General features: G+C 52.2%; 2 protein-coding genes and 1 pseudogene across 2 annotated transcripts; 1 reads left to right on the top strand and 2 right to left on the bottom strand.

The window, feature by feature from the left end:
- LOC115859700 (glutathione S-transferase Mu 1-like) overlaps window positions 1-11,230 on the top strand; it is a 41,789-nt pseudogene extending 30,559 nt beyond the window's left edge.
- Window positions 1,034-4,249, bottom strand: LOC115859701 (glutathione S-transferase Mu 3). Its single transcript, XM_030868945.2, has 8 exons — window positions 4,123-4,249; window positions 3,663-3,738; window positions 3,258-3,322; window positions 2,117-2,198; window positions 1,939-2,039; window positions 1,719-1,814; window positions 1,519-1,629; window positions 1,034-1,218 (listed from the first exon to the last, which is right to left on the bottom strand). Exons 1-8 carry the CDS (start codon window positions 4,168-4,170, stop codon window positions 1,120-1,122), a joined length of 678 nt encoding a protein of 225 aa, XP_030724805.1. The 5' UTR covers window positions 4,171-4,249; the 3' UTR covers window positions 1,034-1,119.
- EPS8L3 (EPS8 signaling adaptor L3) lies at window positions 6,791-16,997 on the bottom strand. Its single transcript, XM_030868946.2, has 18 exons — window positions 16,967-16,997; window positions 16,745-16,809; window positions 14,879-15,037; window positions 14,444-14,593; window positions 14,300-14,355; window positions 13,761-13,900; window positions 13,558-13,673; window positions 13,176-13,296; window positions 13,029-13,090; window positions 12,727-12,801; window positions 12,258-12,406; window positions 9,171-9,252; window positions 8,893-8,927; window positions 8,225-8,408; window positions 7,911-8,039; window positions 7,533-7,606; window positions 7,113-7,240; window positions 6,791-6,861 (listed from the first exon to the last, which is right to left on the bottom strand). The coding sequence occupies exons 1-18, from the start codon at window positions 16,995-16,997 to the stop codon at window positions 6,791-6,793; spliced, it is 1,827 nt and encodes a 608-aa protein (XP_030724806.2).
- Between the last annotated feature and the right edge of the window lie 535 nt (window positions 16,998-17,532).

The raw sequence follows: 17,532 nt of genomic DNA, 5'->3' as shown, positions 1-17,532 counted from the left end.
TGTACCGCAAAAAAAAAACCCCAAAAAATCCCAAGTTGCCTTAATGAGAGTTCTTTACATGGTCTCTATACTGGTCCTTTATCTCACTTGTCATTTCGTCACAAAAAATTTTTATGTGGAATAATGTTGAATTTGTAAATCTTTCCCTTTATAGCTTTTTAAAATGTCTTAGAGAAATGTTTCCTACCCTATGATTCCAAACATTCATATGTTTTCATTAATACTTTATGTTTAACACTGGGCCTTAAACTCCAGATGACTTAATTTTAGTGAATGGTATGAAGTATGGGTCTATTATTATTATTTTTAATAAATTTATTTATTTCTATTTATTTATTATTTTTGGCTGTGTTGGGTCTTCGTTGCTGCGCGCGACCTTTCTCTAGTTGTGGTGAGTGGGGGCTACTCTTTGTTGTGGTGCGCAGGCTTCTCATTGCGGTGGCTTCTCTTGTTGTGGAGCACAGGCGCTAGAATGCATGGGCTTCAACAGATGCAGCGTGTGGCTCACGGGCTCTAGAGCACAGGCTCAGTAGTTGTGGCACACGGGCTTAGCTGCTCCGCGGAACGTGGGATCTTCCCGGACCAGGGCTTGGATGCATGTCCCCTGCATTGGCAGGCGGATTCTTAACCACTGCGCCACCAGGGAAGCCCAGGGTCTATTATTTTAATTGCTAAGTAACTGTCCCACTCCTATATGTTGGTTAGTCTACCAGTTTAAAATATCATCTTTATCACATATATAAGGGTCTGTTTCTGAACGCTAGTTCTGTTGAGTTCATAGTACCACACAGTTTTACTTATCTTCACCAGGTCTTCACAGGGGCTCTAGTCTCATTTAATACACTTGTCATCTACAGCCGTGCAATCTCACCTTTATTTCTAGTACTCTGAAGGGCTGGGCAAGAACCTCTAGCCCTTGAACTCAGGTGTGGGGTGGGGGAATGTCAACGTTGCAGTGATTGAAATAACATGTCCTTACTCTCCTTTGGCCTTTACTCCCAAGAGACATCCAGCTGGACACCAGTAACTGCAGTGCTATTTATTGAAAAGAGCAGAGAAAGTACAGGCCCCCCTAGGGACAGGATGGAACAAAACAAGCAGTGCAAGTATGCCTCCTGCTCAGCATATTCTCTTGTTGCCCCACTGGGCCATCTTGTTGTTGATGGGCATCTTAAGGAAGCGGTCAGACTGCATGTAGGCAGCTATTTTCTCCAAGGCCTGAAGGGAAAGCACACCAAACCTTATAAAGACTCTAGCCCAGCCCAAAGCCCCATTCCAAAACAGCAACACTCACATGCTGCCTGACTCCACCCCCAAGGCCCTCACCCCTGCCATTTCTTGTAGACAGTGCCTTCAAGGTATAGAAGCCAGGGCCTTCCCAAGACTTAAAGGCTTAGAGGTGTCCAACCTTGATCCCTTTAGGCAAAAGCTGGTGTTGGGCAAGAATCTACCACAATGGGGTCCCTTGGGGCCCGGGGAGAGTCTGTTTTTGTAAGAGAAAGGTGCAGGGAGCATCACCTCAAAACGGCGCATGAAAGCCTTCAGATTTGGAAATTCATCCAGGCACGTGGGCTCAAAGATATGGTTCTGATCTAACACATCATAGGTGAGGAAATCCACAAAGGTGAGCTAGAGGAACGATAAGATCATCAGGTCTGGGGAGTTCATTAACACCTGCAGAGATAGAAAGGGATCCCCTCCTTTTCCTTTCTTCCTACCTTTTCCCCTGCAAACCATGAGTATTTCCCCAGGAACAAGGAGAACTGTTTCAGTTGTCCAGGTAGCTGTTCCAAGTACTGAGGCTTCAGTTTTTCCTGGGAGAGAAGTAAAAGGGAAAGTGAGAATAGCTGTCATCATCTGCATGCGAATGGAGCAGAAATAACACTTGGGTTCCTCAATGCTCCTTTTTCTTGATGCCTTCCTGCTGAGGAAACTCACGTGGTCAGCGTTGTAGCAGAGTTGTATCAGTTGCATGCGAAAATCCATTATTTGGTTCTCCATCATGTCCACTCGAATCTTTTCTTCTTCAGTCTCACCACCTGTAGGCCAAACTGTCATTTGGCCTTATCCACCCCCAGGTGAGCAGCCCTCACCTCACCAGCCCTACCCCACTCACACATATTGTGCTTGCGGGCGATATAGCGCAAGATGGCGTTGCTCTGGGTGATCTTGTTCTTACCGTCCATGAGATAGGGCAGCTGGAAGGAAAAGGAAAGGCCAAATGAACAACCCGACTCTCTCTTGCCTACCTGCCTCTCTCTCCTGGGAAAGATAAGACTTGCAGGGAAGTGAACAGTAGAGAGAAGATGCTGTGTCAGGAGAAAGAAGAGAGTAAGTAAAAGTTAGTAACTGAGTCCACACCTGATTCTAGACAGGGGTGCTTAATCTGTGTGTGTGTGTGTGTGTGTGTGTGTGTGTATGCGTATGTGCACGCCATGGACGCTATTTTTTTTTTCTTAATTATTTATTTTTGGCTGCATTGGGTCTTCGTTGCTGCACGCAGGCTTTCCTCAGTTGTGTCTAGCGGGGACTACTGTTCGTTGCAGTGTGTGGGCTTCTCATTGTGGTGGCTTCTCTGTTGTGGAGCACAGGCTCTAGGCGTGTGGGCTTCGATAGTTGTGGCACATGGGCTCTAGAGCACAGGTTCAGTAGTTGTGGCCCACGGGCTTAGTTGCTCCGTGGCATGTGGGATCTTCCCAGACCAGGGCTCGAACCCATGTCCCCTGAATTGACAGGCGGATTCTTAACCGCTGCGCCACCTGGGAAGCCCTGGACCCTTTCTTAGAATAAGGTTTTTAAATGCATAAAGCAAATTACATATATTTACACGATTTATATAATATTAAAAGAACAAAATTGTAAGAGTAATATGTGCCTATGAATGCATTAAATAACAAGAGGTAATAACTATCATACTTTCAAAATATGATAAGTGTAAATAATATTTATTTATAATATCTGCAACACATTAATATAATACAAAAATATCCATTTTCTACTAGTGACAAAGTCACAGGCATGGCTAATAATCAAGGTCACTGACTGCCTATACTCACAACAGAAGGAATTGTTAACTTTTAGTTAGTGGAAATGAAAATGTAATTTTTTCTCCATCTAAGTTCAAGGACCCCTGAATTCTACCTATTCTATCCAGGTTAAGAGCCCATATTCTAGATCCCCCTAGAATAGAGAGGAAAGGAGCAAGGATATACTTGAAGACCTTCCCTTCTGTCCCCTATTCTCCTAAAGCCACTTACGTTAGGAAAGTCCAGGTCTAGTTTAAATTTCATATCCAGCCACTGGCTTTTATCATAGTCAGGAGCTGTAAGAGAGAGAATGAAGTGGGATCCAACCTCCTTAATATCCGACCTGAGGAGAGTGGAAAGATCTAAAGACACACCCTAATTCCAATACCTCACATACCTAGACCCCCAAAGCTTAACTATTACTCATAAAGTGTTAAGACAGGGTTGGGCTATGGCAGAGAGAGAATCCCCAGATCACTCCCCACACTGGACACGGCAGAGAGCTCCCAGGTGACTGGGGCAGAAGTCCCACCCGACCTCGTCGTGATGCCACCCTCAGGGCAGAAGAAGACAGGGACATTTGGAGGGCCTGCTCGGCTTATCGCGGCGTCGCACTGCCACCCAGAGGAGCATTACCTTCCCCGCACGTGTATCTTTTCTCTTCATAGGCTGTCTCCGTGAACTCCAGGAGCATGCGGATGGCATGCGCCAGCTGGGGAGTAAAAAAGCTCCCCGTCAGCATCTGCACAGCTCCCAACGGCACCCCCAATCCACGCCCGCCAATGCCCCGCCCCCTTCCGGCCCACGGTTGCCCAGACGCTGCATCCCGCCGAGCGGGTAGTTAAACGGCTCCTGAGACCTACCACGTTGGGCTTGCTGCCCTCAGCCCCTCTCCCCCAGGCCAGCGTGTCCAGAGGCGGGGCAGGGGTCGGCCTCAGCGGCCCGGGAGCTCGGCTGGGGCCGTTAAGCGTCGCGGCGTAGGAAGTTTGGCCCCCGAGTAGAACCCCTTCTCTCGGAGACCACTGACCGTGAGCCCCCGGCCACCTCCGCGTCCGTCTACCAGACCGAGCGGCTTGGCAATTGAGACGGCACTCACCCCGCGAATATCCCAGTAACCCAAAATCATGGTTGACTTCGACGACATTTCGTTATTGCGTGCCTGCCTTCGCGGACTCGGGATAGTTGGTTAACGGGAGGGGCTTTATACCCGACGTAAGTAGGTGGCACCAACGTGCGCGCCTGACTCCGCCCCCATCATCGTCTTCCCCTCCCCCCCGAGTGTCCGCGTGGCCACGCGCAGGCGCGACTGCTGCAGTCCCTGGGGTTGGGGGCGGACCGTCCCCGGGCTAGGCAGGGGAGGAGAGTGACCCGGACCTGGGTTTGGGTCTCTGCATTCTCCACGCGTGAAGCGGAATTGTGTTTGTTTACTAGTGCCAATTAGGGTGGGAGGAGCCCTAACAGCCTAGGCGGTGAGGGCCCTGGTTACCCCCAGAGAGTGCGATTCATGCCATAAATATTTATCTAGCGGGTGTGGGGGGTTTGGGGGGAGGTGGGCAAGAACCAGGAGGCGACTGAGACTGACCACCAGGGAATCTCTGTCTTTGGCGTGTGCATTGAGGATGGATGGAGAGGAGTTCGGAGCTGCTCGTTAGGTGTCTGGCCTGGCCTCTACAGCACAGCTACTTAGAACACAGAGCCCCTGTGTTCTAAGACCCCCTAGCCGGGGTTTGGGAACTCACATTTCCCCCTTAGTTTGGCTGAAGCAAAGATGAGACTTTTTTTTTTTTTTTTTTTTTTTGCGGTACGCGGGCCTCTCACAATTGTGGTCTCTCCCGTTGAGGAGGGCAGGCTCCCGGATGCGCAGGCTCAGCGGCCATGGCTCACGGGCCCAGCCGCTCTGCGGCATGTGGGATCTTCCCGGACCGGGGCACGAACCCGTGTCCCCTGCATCGGCAGGCGAACTCTCAACCACTGTGCCACCAGGGAAGCCCAGATGAGACTTTTTAAAAGGACAGTTCACTAAAAGAAGAAAGGAAAAAAGTACAAACACATTGGGACAGATGCATTTATAGTGCCTGATTTCTCCTCCTAAGATAACAGGCCAGTTACAAATTAACTTGGGTATAAGACTAACACTTAAGGAACACCTATGATATGCTAGTCAATAGTCTAGGTATTTCACGTATGTTACTAATTTATTGCAATTTAAGCTTCACAACAACTTTGTGAAGTAGGTTTTATGCCCATTAAGATTATTGAGGCCTGGAGAGGTTGGGTGAGTTGCCTTCCTAGGTTCAAGTTTCCATGGGTGGCCTGGGATTCAAACCTAGGTCTGTCAGCCCAATTTGTGTTAGTTCCTTTGCACTTGGATATCCAGACAGTCTCACCTCATCTCAGTCCTTGCTGGGAAATCTGGGGAGCATACTTTTTTTTATCTGGTTCTGGAGGGTTTCCCTGTTTCTAGGACTCCTTCAGCTCCATGAAGCCCCAGAAGGCAATGTGTCAATATCTCCTCTCCCCGTTCCCCCAAATTAACTTTTCTGGTTAACTTTTGCCCTTGAAAGTCAAACCTTAAGGGTCTCACTTTTGTTCTATTTTGTGAGGGAAGATGTTTGCTTTCTTATTCAGTGTCATCAGCTAAGAGAGATGATTTTCGGAGGCCAGGAACTTGAGGGGATGACATAGGCAGTCGAAAAATACAATATTCTGGCAGTGTTAGGGTCATGGACAAATTCAATTAAGAGAGACTAAGGGAAAATCTTAAGGACCCTTAATCCATAAGTACATCAAGCCTTATCTGTAGACTAAATCAATGAAAGTACAACCGGTTTTGTAGGGAGGGCAGTCTGTGACAGTTCTGAGATTAAAGAAGGCTATGTATACTAAATATCAGAAGCCACAGACAGTACAGGCTCTTCACTTAACGTTTGAGAGAAAAGGAAGCCAGAGAGTGAAATGACTTGCCAGAGTTCACACAGGCAGTCCAGTGTTCCAGTCCAGCGTTCCCTACGCTCTGCCACTAAAGAGACAAGCTGGGGAGGGGGCTCAAATTTAGCTCACCCAACAGGAGGGGACAAAAGTATTAGAAGAGAAAGTTGCCAAGTAGAGCGTGGACCACCTGACACGCTTTTTCAGTGCGTCTCTGGATCATCAGCCAGTATGGCTGATCAAAACCTACCACTGTCAGCCCCGGTACTCCTTGCTCCTGTGAAGTGTTGTGTCCTCAGCTGTGCTGGGTGCCTTGGAATATACTGGAAGAAGTGTACACAGAAGGATAAAGATGTCAAGGATAGCCTTATTTTGGAGTTTGTTTATAAAATAAGGAGAGCTTGGACCATAATTCTCAAATTCTGGCTCAGCTCCAGTGAATTCCCGCTCACATTCAAACAGTCTGGCCCAGTGATGGATGTAGGGCTGCTGCTGTTTCATGCCCAGTGTCCCAGCTCTTCCTGACTCTCTGCCTTTGGCCCCCATCAGGGCCAGAGGAAGCTGCAAGAGAGGCGCATGACAAGCTTGAAGATACTTTTATTGGGGAGGAGGGGGGCTAAACAGAGTCCTGACAAACCTAGGCTTAAGTGCTCCAGGCTCAGGAAAGAGATGCAATAAACAGGTGGCAACTGGGGAGAGCTCTCAGCACAGCAAGAAGGGGCACCATTCGTCTCAACCTCTGGGCTTGCTCATCTTCTTTGCTGTGTGAGCTGGGGTGTGGGGTTCGCTGCAACCTGGGGGCCTGAAAGAAGAATTCTCGGGGCTCTAAAGAGTTATCATATCCGCCATCTTGCTTGTGAGAAAGTCTTGGTCTTGGAGGTGTTTGAGTTGCTGCCTAAGGGTTCATCTGAGGAAAGAAAAGGTTGAGGTGAGGCTGGTGGCAGGTGAGGGACCCCAGAGCTGATGCCAACAATCAGCTAGGAGCTTCAAGGCATGCCTGAGCACATGAAATCAAGCCCCTGGGGGACTGTCCTGTGGCCAGACCTGACACATTGAGTGCCACCCCAGGGTTGGGGCTGCTGGCTTGTCCACCTGACACTCTCACTCAGGGAGCATCCCACATTTCCAGCGGTGGTCAGGATCCCAGGGTGGCCTCACCCCCAGCATCCTTCTGACAGCCTCCAGCCGTGCCAGGACCTTTGGGGCCTCCTGGGGACACAGCATCTGTAGCTCCCCAGGTCTCATGTGAAGCAGCTGGCGCCCCGTCATGGACCCGAGAGTCTTCACTGTGCTGGGAACAGAAACAGCAGAAACTGTCAGTGGTGGGGCGGAAGGACTGGGCCTGGGTGTCTGTGTGGAGAAGGGGCTGTTTGGGCTTGGAGACTGGGGTGACAGAAGAATTCACAGAAAGGGTATCTGGAGGCCAGGGAGTAAGATAAACATATTGGCTGAAACTAATTTCATAGCTCCTGAGGTTGAAGGGAGAAGCGCCCTGGAAGAGACTCTTGTGATGGGGAGGGGTGCCTGATTATTATCTGAGCCCTTTACAGAGGTAAAGCCATGGGACTTGGCACTCACACAGTGGAGAAGTTCTCTGCCTGCAACCAGGCTGTGACCTCCTCAGGCCTTGAGCTAAGTCGAAGCCCTGGAGCCTAGAATCAGGGGAAGTGGGGGTCAGAGGCCATCTCATCTCAGAGCCACCTACAGCCACCATCATCTGGGTCCCTTCTCTGGGCTTCCGTCAGATCACTTGTCTCACTCCATGGTTCGCTTGTCTGATAGGCACAAGGCTTGTTCTCTGCTCTGGTCCCACGAATAAACTCAGGATACAGTAAGCGTGTGATAATACTGATTAAGTTGAACCGGGACCATCTCCTCCACTTGTCACTGGATCCTCCCTGCCCCCACCTTTGACTCAGGCTTTATAGCTTCTGAATAGTCTAGGCTGGGTAGTACCGGAGGGAACGACTTGCTCTGGCTTCCAGGGAACCCCGACTGTAGGGGCTCCAGGATGTTGCTGGGGATGTAGCCGCTCCGTCCCATTTCATTCTTCACCAGCCACCACCGTTTACTCTCGTCCAGAACCTGCCAAGAGTCACTCCAGCGGTGACCCAAGCCTCTGTCCGACCAGCCTTGGCCCTCCCCCACCAGGCTTTCTCCCTTCTGGCCCTTCCCCACCTTCCCTCTCCCTCTCTAGGCCACCCACGCCATGCTCCCAGTAGCTCCCACCAACCACCACCTCCTTTTATCAGCTCAAGCCCATGCCTCACCTCCAGTACCTCTCCCTGGACCACAGTCAGTTCCCGTGGGTTCCTAGCTTCAAACTCATATAGGACTTGCATTTTCACGGCTGGCTTGACAGGTCCGGGTCTGGAGGGCCCAGGGTGGCGTCCGTGGTTGTGTGTCTCCTCTTGAGCAAAGTGCGAGTTGCTCCCTAACCTAGGGCTTCCCCCGCTACCCCCGGAGACAGTCAGGATGGCCGGAGAGTGGGGCCTCAGAGACTGGGCCCCTGTCTCAGCCCCAGATACCTCCCCGTTGGAGTCTAACGGTGACTTTTGGGCTTCCACAGATTTTGAGGGCAGGTCCTTCTTAGGTGGGCTTGGGGTGTGGGCTTCTATAAGCAGAAGGGGTCTGAAATGTTGATTTCTCAGGACTCTTCCAGCAGTGGAATTTTCTGCATCTCCTTTGAGCACTTAATACTCAAGCTCTGGGAAATCAGAGGTACGTGTGGAGAGTATTGAAAGAAGAAGGGATCGGAGCCTAAGAAGGTGAAAAACTGCCTCTTCACCCAAGGTAGGGGAGAGATGTGCCTGTACATGTATGTGCCTGGCTAAAAGAGAGCCCAGACGTCAGTGACATGTAGAATCCACAGATCCACAGATCAGCCCTGTCCCTCCCTCCCTGGAACCCTACGGTCCTGACTAAACCCAGGGCATACCGGGGGGAAGTAGAGTCTTGGTATCTTGAAGGCTCCTGTAGGGGTAGAACAGAGTACGAGCAGGATGTCAGCCAGCGTGGTGGTAGGGAGGTGGGGTGTGAGACCACAGACCCCCTTGCACACAGCTGCCTCATATCCTCTCACCTGTCTGCCCACCACACAGAACCCACCTACCACTTAGGTGTCACGTGACCATGGTTTGGATTGAGATAGTGGACTGAGAAAGCCCAGCCAGAGACTAGGGCTTTGAATAGGACTCTGTGCTAAGCTCCCCTTACCTCGTAGGAAGGTTCTGGAAGCTGCCAACCGTCATAGAATGTGGGTTGGTAGGGCAGGGGCTCACTGCCTGTCCATTTGGACCTGGGGGAAGAACAAGGCTGAGTCCACTCTGTGCCAGGCTGTGGGATGTGGAGAGGGCGGAGATGACAGGGCCTAGCCTGGGGAATCTTCTAGGTAGTGGAGGACATGGCCCACGTGCACTGATCAAAGGCCCCGGGACACCCACATAGGAGCGAACAGCTAAGCATGTGCAAATCCCACAGTGCAGGTATCCATGGGCCAGCCTCACCTCTGCCCGTGAAAGTGCAGACATATCAACACCAGAAGAGATGAGTACTTTATCTCACTGATGGGGGGTTTGACTGAGAGTGGTAGAACCGCAGAGCGTTAGGGCTGGAAGACCCCCGCGGGGTCTAACTGGTTAGAGTTCCCAGCAGCAGATCCCTTTCTAGCGGGTTAGTACGTGGAACTCCGCCTTGTGATCCCAGCACAGCACTCTGGCCGGCTCTAGGGTGGGAGCTGGTACTTGCCACTCAGCCTCCCCCTCACCCATTGCCTAGCACGCAGGAGGAGCAGCACACTGTTGGTGGTCTCCAGTCATGCTCTGCTTGCCGGCCTGGGGAATGCCAAGTCCCCTCTTCGAGGAAGTCCCCTCCCTACCTCTCGGAGGCAGAGGTGAATGCTTCCTCTTTGCACTGCTGCTGAACTCCAGACACCCTGGATTATTGCTCCTCTCACGCTGAATGGCACATGATTCTCACATGTCTGTGTTTCTTACTTACGTTGAACTCCTTGAGAGCTGTATCCATAGTACAGTGCATGGGACACAGGAGGCAGCTAATTTATTCAACGGGGACAAGTCAATGATTCCCCCTTCTGAATCGTTTTTATCGGCTCCTTTTCTTTGCCCTAAAAACATGCTCAGGTCTTCCCTTGACTCTGTTACTGTGCCCTTTAAGCTGTCATTCTATTCCCTTATCTTTGTCCAGTTTTTTGAGGACGTGTCCATATGCCCTGCCTGCATTTTCTTACCTCTGGTTCTTTCGTTATGCCTTGCAACCTGACTTTTACCTTTGCCATTGCTCTGTTGAAACTAGTTCTTCTAAAGTCCTGATAATCTGACTGCCAGATCCAGTGGCCTTGTATGGTCTATATCCTTCTGGATTACCACAGAATTTAGTGTTATTTATAGTTTTGGGTCAATTTGCCTAAAATAAAATAACCTGAATAAAATTTATCTGAAATTTAACTATTTTGAGAGTTTTTACAACTCTTTAGTTATTCTGTTTTCTGTGTTTCTGTCTTTCGTCTCATTCATTCGTTCATTTTTGGTTACTTTAAGAAATGAGAAAACATCTTAGGCCACATCTGACTTAATTTTATATTTAAAATAATAAACAGAGTCAGAAAATAGAATAGAGGTTACCAGGGGGCTGGGAAAAGAGAGGAGTGGGTACAGAGTTTTGGTTGATTGTGTAACGGGTACAGAGTTTCTGTTTGGGATGCTGAAAAATTTCTGGAAATGGATAGTGGTGATGGCTGTACAACATTGTTAATGTACTTAATGGCATTGAATTATACACTTAAAATAGTTTAACTAACTTTTATCCTATGTATATTCTACCACAATAAAAGAAATTGATTACATTAAGTTATAATTTATGTCTTTAGATGAATTGGACACAAAAATCCTTTAATGGGGCTGAATTGGAAAAAAAAACCTTGCTCATTAGGCAAAAAGAATCCTAGAACCACTGGTTTTTTTCCCAGTTGATTTCTCTTTCTAAAACCCTCTTCTTGGACTTCCTTGTTGGCACAGTGGTTAAGAATCCACCTGCCAATGCAGGGGACATGGGTTCGATCCCTGGTCCGGAAAGATTCCACATGCCGCGGAGCAACTAAGCCTGTGCGCCACAACTACTGAGCCTGTGCTCTAGAGCCCGCGAGCCACAACTACTGAGCCCGCGTGCCACAACTACTGAAGCCCGCGCGCCTAGAGCCCGTGCTCCGCAACAAGAGAAGCCACCGCAATGAGAAGCCTGTGCACCGCAACGAAGAGTATCCCCTGCTCGCTGCAACTAGAGAAAGCCTGCGTGCAGCAACGAAGACCCAACACAGCCAAAAAGAAATAAATAAATTTATATAAAAAACCCCAACCCTCGTCTCTCTTGGTTTTCATGCTTCTGCTTTTTTGTTTCTCCTTTTAACTCTCTGGAATTTCTCTTTGCCTCCTTAACCATGTTTCCTTTCACCACCTTGAAATTTCCCCAGGCCCTTCTCTCATGGGGAGAGCAGACCATGCTTGTTAAAGTGAGCTCTGAGGCTCCCACCACAGTGCTTACCTCCAGGTGGCCCCAAATATCACTTCTGTACTGACTATTCTCAAACTCTTGTAGCCAGGTCGGACCTCTCCCCCAAAGCCCAGGCCACCCTGTCTCTGCGCAGGTTCCATTGACACCTCAGCTCAGCATATCCAAGCTGGTCTCATCCTCCCCTCCCCACAGCTGTCATCAATTTGGCCTTGCCGCCCAACTGCCCATCTCACGGTTCCACCCGCGTGGAATATCTCTTTCTTTCTTAGCTCCTTGGCTGCTGGGTTGCAACTCTTATTGATATTACATTTGCAGCATCTCTTACATCAGTAATTGTTAAAATCTGGGCAGGAATTGAGACAGAGTTTTCACTTTGTCCTTGACAAAAATGAGAAAAATTTTAGTAGAAGGTTGCCAACTCTCCTTCCTTGGGAAGAATTGTTCTTTTTTCTGAAATAATGCTTTCCTTCAGTGGTGGGTGATGGTAAGTGGTGGTTTTGTTTTGTTTTCATTGTTTGTACTTAGCCTAATTAAAAGTTGGACACTCCAGGTAGAGTCCTTCAATTTGTTTTGAGATATTTCATAGAATAGAGGTTACCAGGGCCTGGGGAGTGGGAAGAATGGGTACAGAGTTTTGTTTAATTGTTTAATGGGTACAGAATTTCTGTTTGTTTTAAGACACAATGTAGAGCCTGCCACCTCCTGCCCTGTGTGTCCTGCCCTATGCCCCCACGTCCCTTGCCTCTGATTCAGTTAGGCTTTGTCGTCACTTACTGGCTGGTGGTCCAGGCTATGCCCAGCCCCTTCCAGAGGTTACTCTCAGGTGGGCTTAGACAGGACTGCAGCAGATCAACGGCCTTGGTGGTGAGGAGGGGTGAGATCACTTGGACTGCTAGGCCAGGCTCAGGGCACTGCTCCAGGATCTGGGGAGGGACAGAAGGTTTCAGGAAGCCTGGGCTCTTGCAGGGCCAGACAGGAGTGGGGAAGGGCCTGGGGTCCCTGGCTTCCCACTTTTGCAATACCATGCTGCCCCAGGCCTGCTCCTTCCTGCCCCCACTGGTGTCCTTGGGGTTAAGGACAGTGCATAGTGGGGATGGCGTCTTGGGGTCAAGGAGAAGAATGTGCTGAGGTGAGCAAAGGGCAGATCCACAGACTCCCTCTGCCCCCTACCTCCCACCCAGGCCTCTGTCTCATCTTAACTTCAGCATGTCCCTCTGCACCACCCTGTCCTCCCCCGACTCACGGAGTTCAGAGTTTGGAAGAGGAGGTGTACGAACACAGGGGCGCTTGTATCCTGCAGCATCGTGGCCAGGTTTCCCTGAGGATACAGGGCGAAGCCTGTTACCACCCTTCCTCCCACCCTACTTTCACCAGGACCCCAGGGCCCCATTGTTCTGGGCCTTGATGGGGAGCCTGGCATTTCTCCAAAAGTCCCAAGAGTGGGAAGAAGCTGGAGAAGCTTGGGATGTCCATAAGACAAGAGAGGAGGGGACTGCTGAGGTGGGGTGGGGGGAAGGGCTGGGGAACTTGTGGGGAGCCACATACCAGGAGGTTGAAGCTGTACTTGATCTTCTGGAAGCAGTCGATGTAATGTGCCTCTGTTATCCCTGTAGAAAGAAGTGGGAAGGTGGTGGGTCACAGATTATCCCAAGACTCGCCCCCCACTCCTCTCCCCTGGCCCTCAACACTCACCCCCCTGATGCTTTATCTGTTTCTTCCTCTGTCTCTTCTTCTTATGACTGGTGTTTGACTGGTCCTCCTTCAGCTTTTCCATGAATAGCTCGATGTCTCTTAGGACGTGGCTCAGCACCTCCTGGACCCCAAACAACCCATGGTCTGAGTGGGCAGTTAGGCCCACCCTGGAACTCCCAACCCTGACCCCCCGCCCCCTCCTACCACAAGCCTGAGCCTCAGGCCCAGCCCAGGGTCTGACCAAGGCTCCGGGTCCCTCCTCAACCCAGGCCCTGCCTTGGTCATCCTGGCACCTGGCTCCTTGGGGTGATGGAGACGACTGGTGTCCTCTCTTGGGCCAGGACCAAAAATCCTCAAGGAGCCCAAGACAGTCTGCAGTTACCTGATCCTGTCCTGGGTCCCCGGGGGATGGGGACCTCCTCGAAGGAGGCAAAGTGAAGGCACTTGAGTTTTGGATGATGGAGTGGTGTGGCAGGGGCCTTGGGGATCGTGGTGTGTCTGCAATGGAAGGGAACCTTGGCCCAGAACTTCTTTGACCTTTGATGGGAATCCTCTCCTCCCACTGGCCCCCACGCCCAAGCTTACTGTGCTCTGGGGTCATCCAGTGGTGCTGCTCTGGAGGGGGTCTGCACTCCAGAGGAGGTACCTGCTCCTTAGGGATCAGCCTTTCCAGAAGAGGCCCCCTGCATCTGTCCTGACCTGGGAGAAGGGCTCCGAATCGGGGCCTGTGAGCACATGGTGGGGACACAGCTTTGACAGGGTTCTTGGGACAGAGTCACTGCCCACCCTTCTGCCCTAGGACCCAAGGGTACCACTCCCTCTCTCCAGGAGCCCGACCAGCCCTGCTCCCTGGTCTCCATCTGAAGCCTTCCCTGACTCTCCCCTGTCTCATCTGCCTGCTCTCTGGGGCCAGTCCCTCCCACGTCAGCCTCTGAGGCCAGCCTCCAGTGTTCACTGGGCCCCGCCCCAGCCCCTTCCCCATGCCCATCTGTGCCCTATTTCAGCCTGGCCCCTCCCCAGGTCTATGCCTATGTTATTGGGCCACAGGCTCCTGGGCTCCCCCAGATGTGGGGCAGACCTGAGCTCTGAGGTCCTGCAGGTGGGCTGGGGCAGAGGCTGCCTACCTTTGCTCTAGCTCCTCCTCCAGAGCCTTCTGCAGGCTGATCTTCAGTTGCTCTGCCTGCAGGAAGCAGCAGTCAGACAGGCTGGGGATGGGGGGTCGGGGAGGAGTGGGGGGGTGATGGCTGTTGGATTCCACACCTACTCACCCCCACTTCCTGGCACTGGAAAAGCAGAGTGCTAGTGGCCGGCAGGCCTGAATCCTGCACAGTGATGGACAGGACAGAGTTGTAGGAGCAGGTGTTGAGTGCCACGTCCATGTCCTTGATGCCGTCCAGGCGGTAAGATTCCAGTTCCTCCTGGGCCAGGCAGAGAGGTCAGCTGTGAGGTCACTGAGAGCCAGGCTGACTCCTGGGAGCTCCTGACCTGGGTTGCTCCACCCTTCTAGTGGTCTGGGATGGGGCATCGTCTCCCCTGATCCCTGTGTCTCTGTCCCCCGTTTCTTCCTAGTCCTGGGTATGTATTGTGTATGGGGAGGGGTGGTTGCCATGTGGGACATGCATCGATGGTGTTCATGCCTGGTGCTTGCTTTCCCACGGCCTGGGTCAGCTATGATCCCTTGCGGGGAATGGTGGGAGGCTGACCTTTGTCTCGATGTCCAGCAGCTGGAGCCGGCCATCCCTGACCTGCAGGAGCAAGTCCTGGCTCCACACCCGGCCCTGAGCATCCATTTCCTGCAGCTTTTGCAGGGCATCCTTGGGCTCCTGGACTCTCTGCGTCCCCAGCTTACATGTCAGCAGGTGCTGAGGGGAGAGGAGAAGATGCAGGACTGGGAGAAGGTTTGGAGAAGGGGATCACAGGTGGGAATGCGCAGGGCTGGGGGGTGGGGGAAAGGCAGCAGAGGGGGAAGACATGTCCCTGGCCTCCCTGTTGGGGAGTGCCAGGCCATCCCTATAAAGCAAACTTCAGGGGCCTGTGTGCTGGCCAGAGGCAGTCAGGCTAGGATGGGGCTCCCAAGTCAGGGTCTGAGGGGCTGTAGGAGGGGGTTTAGGACTCTGGAGGAAGGACAGTCATGGCCTTTAACAGTCCAGGCCAGCTGAGGGGGCTAGATCGTGGTAGATGTGGGCTTCAGCTACCCAACAAATAAGTCTGAACTCCTCTGGGTGGGATATATATAGGATGCTCAATTTCTGTCCCTGGCTTCCTTTGCCCTCTTTGGAATCACCATCCCAGCCTGGTCCATCTCCTCCCTGGCCTAGCGTTCCTGTCTCCGTGCCTTTTCTCATGCTGTTCCCCCTGCCCAGAAGGCGCGTTCCACTTCTGCTAACCCATCACCTCCCAGTCTCTCAGGAAGAAGTCAAGCCCCCCTTCTCCCTGATTCCTGCCCAGAGAGGTCCATACTGACCTCTCTCTCCACTCAGGCCCTTGCCCCCTGCTAGTCTGATCATTCCAGCAGTGTTTTTATCCTTGAGGAGACCCCTCCCTTCTCCTATCCAAACGTTGCCTTCACCAGTCACAGTCCTGCCCCTCACCCTCCCCTCCAGGCCCTGGTTGGGGGGAGGTTGTCTGCCTCCTGCCCCTTGATCCCACAACGCCGCCCTCTGCATAGCTCCCAGCTCCTCTCCCCGTTCACACGGCTGGCATATTCAGGAGCTCTGACAACATGACCAAGTGCCCTGGCATCCTGGACATGCCTCTTCTTGCTCTTGCCTGCTAAACCTAACCGAAGCCGGTTCCTAACCCCCATCCCTCCATGAAGCCCAGTGCTCCTGGGCCCAGCCCAGATGGCTGGGGGGCCCTGACCTCTGCCGCCCTCTGGAGCCCCCAGACGGTTGCTCCAGCATCCCTCGCTGCTTCTTCTGCTTCTTCTCCGGGAGGGCCCTAGATCTGCTGCTGCCCAGGGGTGGTTTCTACCCCAGACCTTCAACCTGACCTGGTGTCTTCTCTTCTCTGCTACACCTTCCAGTCTGAGCTTTCTCTGTGGTGTCAGCAACTCTCCAGGCAACTAGATGTGGCAGAGCCAGTGTTGTCTTCCCACGCAGGGCCAGAGCTTCCATTGTAGGCTCTAAGCTGCGCAGGCCTGCCCCGGGGAGCTCAAGCCCAGAAAGCTCCGCTCTCAGACAGTGGTCCTTTCAAGTCCTCAAACAGGGACTGCTAACCTCACACAGTCCTTCCTCCAGCTGGGGCAGGGGGCGGACTGGGAGACAGGCGGGGATGGGGTGGTGGCAGGTGCCTCCTGACCCATCCCTCTGCTGCTTGTTCCTGCCCGGGGATAGGACGTCCACCACCTCAACCTCTAGCCTGGCCTTCCCTGCCCATCCTCCTTCCCCACATTCAGCAGATGCTCAGTTAGGCTTGCTGGACCCAAGCCCACCTGCTCTGACTGGGTCAGGCCATTGGCTTCTGTGGCAGAGACTTATCTCAGATGTCTGTTTTTTTGTCAGGGCGGTGGACACACGGGAAAACTTGGGTTGAATCAGGAAACTGTCTGGGGCCCCCGGGTTACTCACCTCCACCCTGAACTGCAGGTGGGTGGGCTCTGAGGTGAGATTCTGCAAGTACTCCTTCCGGTGCACTGCCGTGGCCCAAGGCAAGGGAGGGGGGCAGAAGAAGGAGGTGAGACATATACAGCAATAAGGGTTGGTCAGCTTGGCAAGGGAGGGAATGGAGGGCAGGGGGTTCAGGGAGCTCAGTGGGAGGGAACGGGAGAGGGCACTGGAGGGACAGCTTACAGTAAATGGCTCTGCTGCTGGGCCGGGACATGTTGACACCGCTGAGATGACTCCCTAGAAGCCGAAATGAATGGAAGAGACAGCAATCAGGGCTGGGGAGAGGGATACTGGGGCAGAGCTGGGCAGGACAGCTGTTGCAGCCCATCCCTGACCCGGGTCTGAGGCTTGGACCACAGGTCTTTCTGGATCCTTCTCCAGACATACCCTCTGCTGAGGAGCCCTCCGTCTTGGCTGGGCCTTGGAGGCCCCCAGGCAGGCTCCCAGCTTCCCATTATTTGGCCAGTAAAGCTCATTCCAATGGGCTCAGGAAAGCTGGGTGGACAGGAACTTGGGACCAGATCCCATCCTGGGCCTGAGTGTAAAATATGCCAGATGGGTGCGCCTAGCTTCTGGAGGGAAGGAATTAGGGTCTGCAGCCTTCCCTGCCAAAGCAAGCCTCTTGTCCAAGCCTGTTTCAATTCCTCAAATTAGGAGGAGGCCAATGTTGGCTCTTATGCTGGGGACCCGCTCAGGAGGGGTGTATATGTATGTGTACGCACATGCATTTGTATGCACGTTTATGATGG

Source organism: Globicephala melas, chromosome 1 (genome assembly GCF_963455315.2).
Source record: "Globicephala melas chromosome 1, mGloMel1.2, whole genome shotgun sequence".
Taxonomy (NCBI): Eukaryota; Metazoa; Chordata; class Mammalia; order Artiodactyla; family Delphinidae; genus Globicephala; species Globicephala melas.
Note: the sequence above shows the minus strand (reverse complement) of the source record. Positions and strands in the feature narration are given on the sequence as shown.

What these genes read in the sequence shown, in the direction of transcription:
- LOC115859701 (XM_030868945.2), bottom strand. Translation starts at nt 4,170, where the DNA reads ATGTCGTCGAAGTCAACCATGATTTTGGGTTACTGGGATATTCGCGGG. An exon ending in GTTACTGGGATATTCGCGGG is followed by an intron (nt 3,739 to 4,122) that starts GTGAGTGCCGTC and finishes TTTACTCCCCAG; the next exon opens with CTGGCGCATGCCATCCGCAT. An exon ending in CTTTCATGCGCCGTTTTGAG is followed by an intron (nt 1,219 to 1,518) that starts GTGATGCTCCCT and finishes CTTTCCCTTCAG; the next exon opens with GCCTTGGAGAAAATAGCTGC.
- EPS8L3 (XM_030868946.2), bottom strand. Translation starts at nt 16,997, where the DNA reads ATGTCCCGGCCCAGCAGCAGAGCCATTTACT. An exon ending in CAGCAGCAGAGCCATTTACT is followed by an intron (nt 16,810 to 16,966) that starts GTAAGCTGTCCC and finishes GGGCCACGGCAG; the next exon opens with TGCACCGGAAGGAGTACTTG. An exon ending in TCCAGGGAGAGGTACTGGAG is followed by an intron (nt 8,040 to 8,224) that starts GTGAGGCATGGG and finishes GACTCTTGGCAG; the next exon opens with GTTCTGGACGAGAGTAAACG.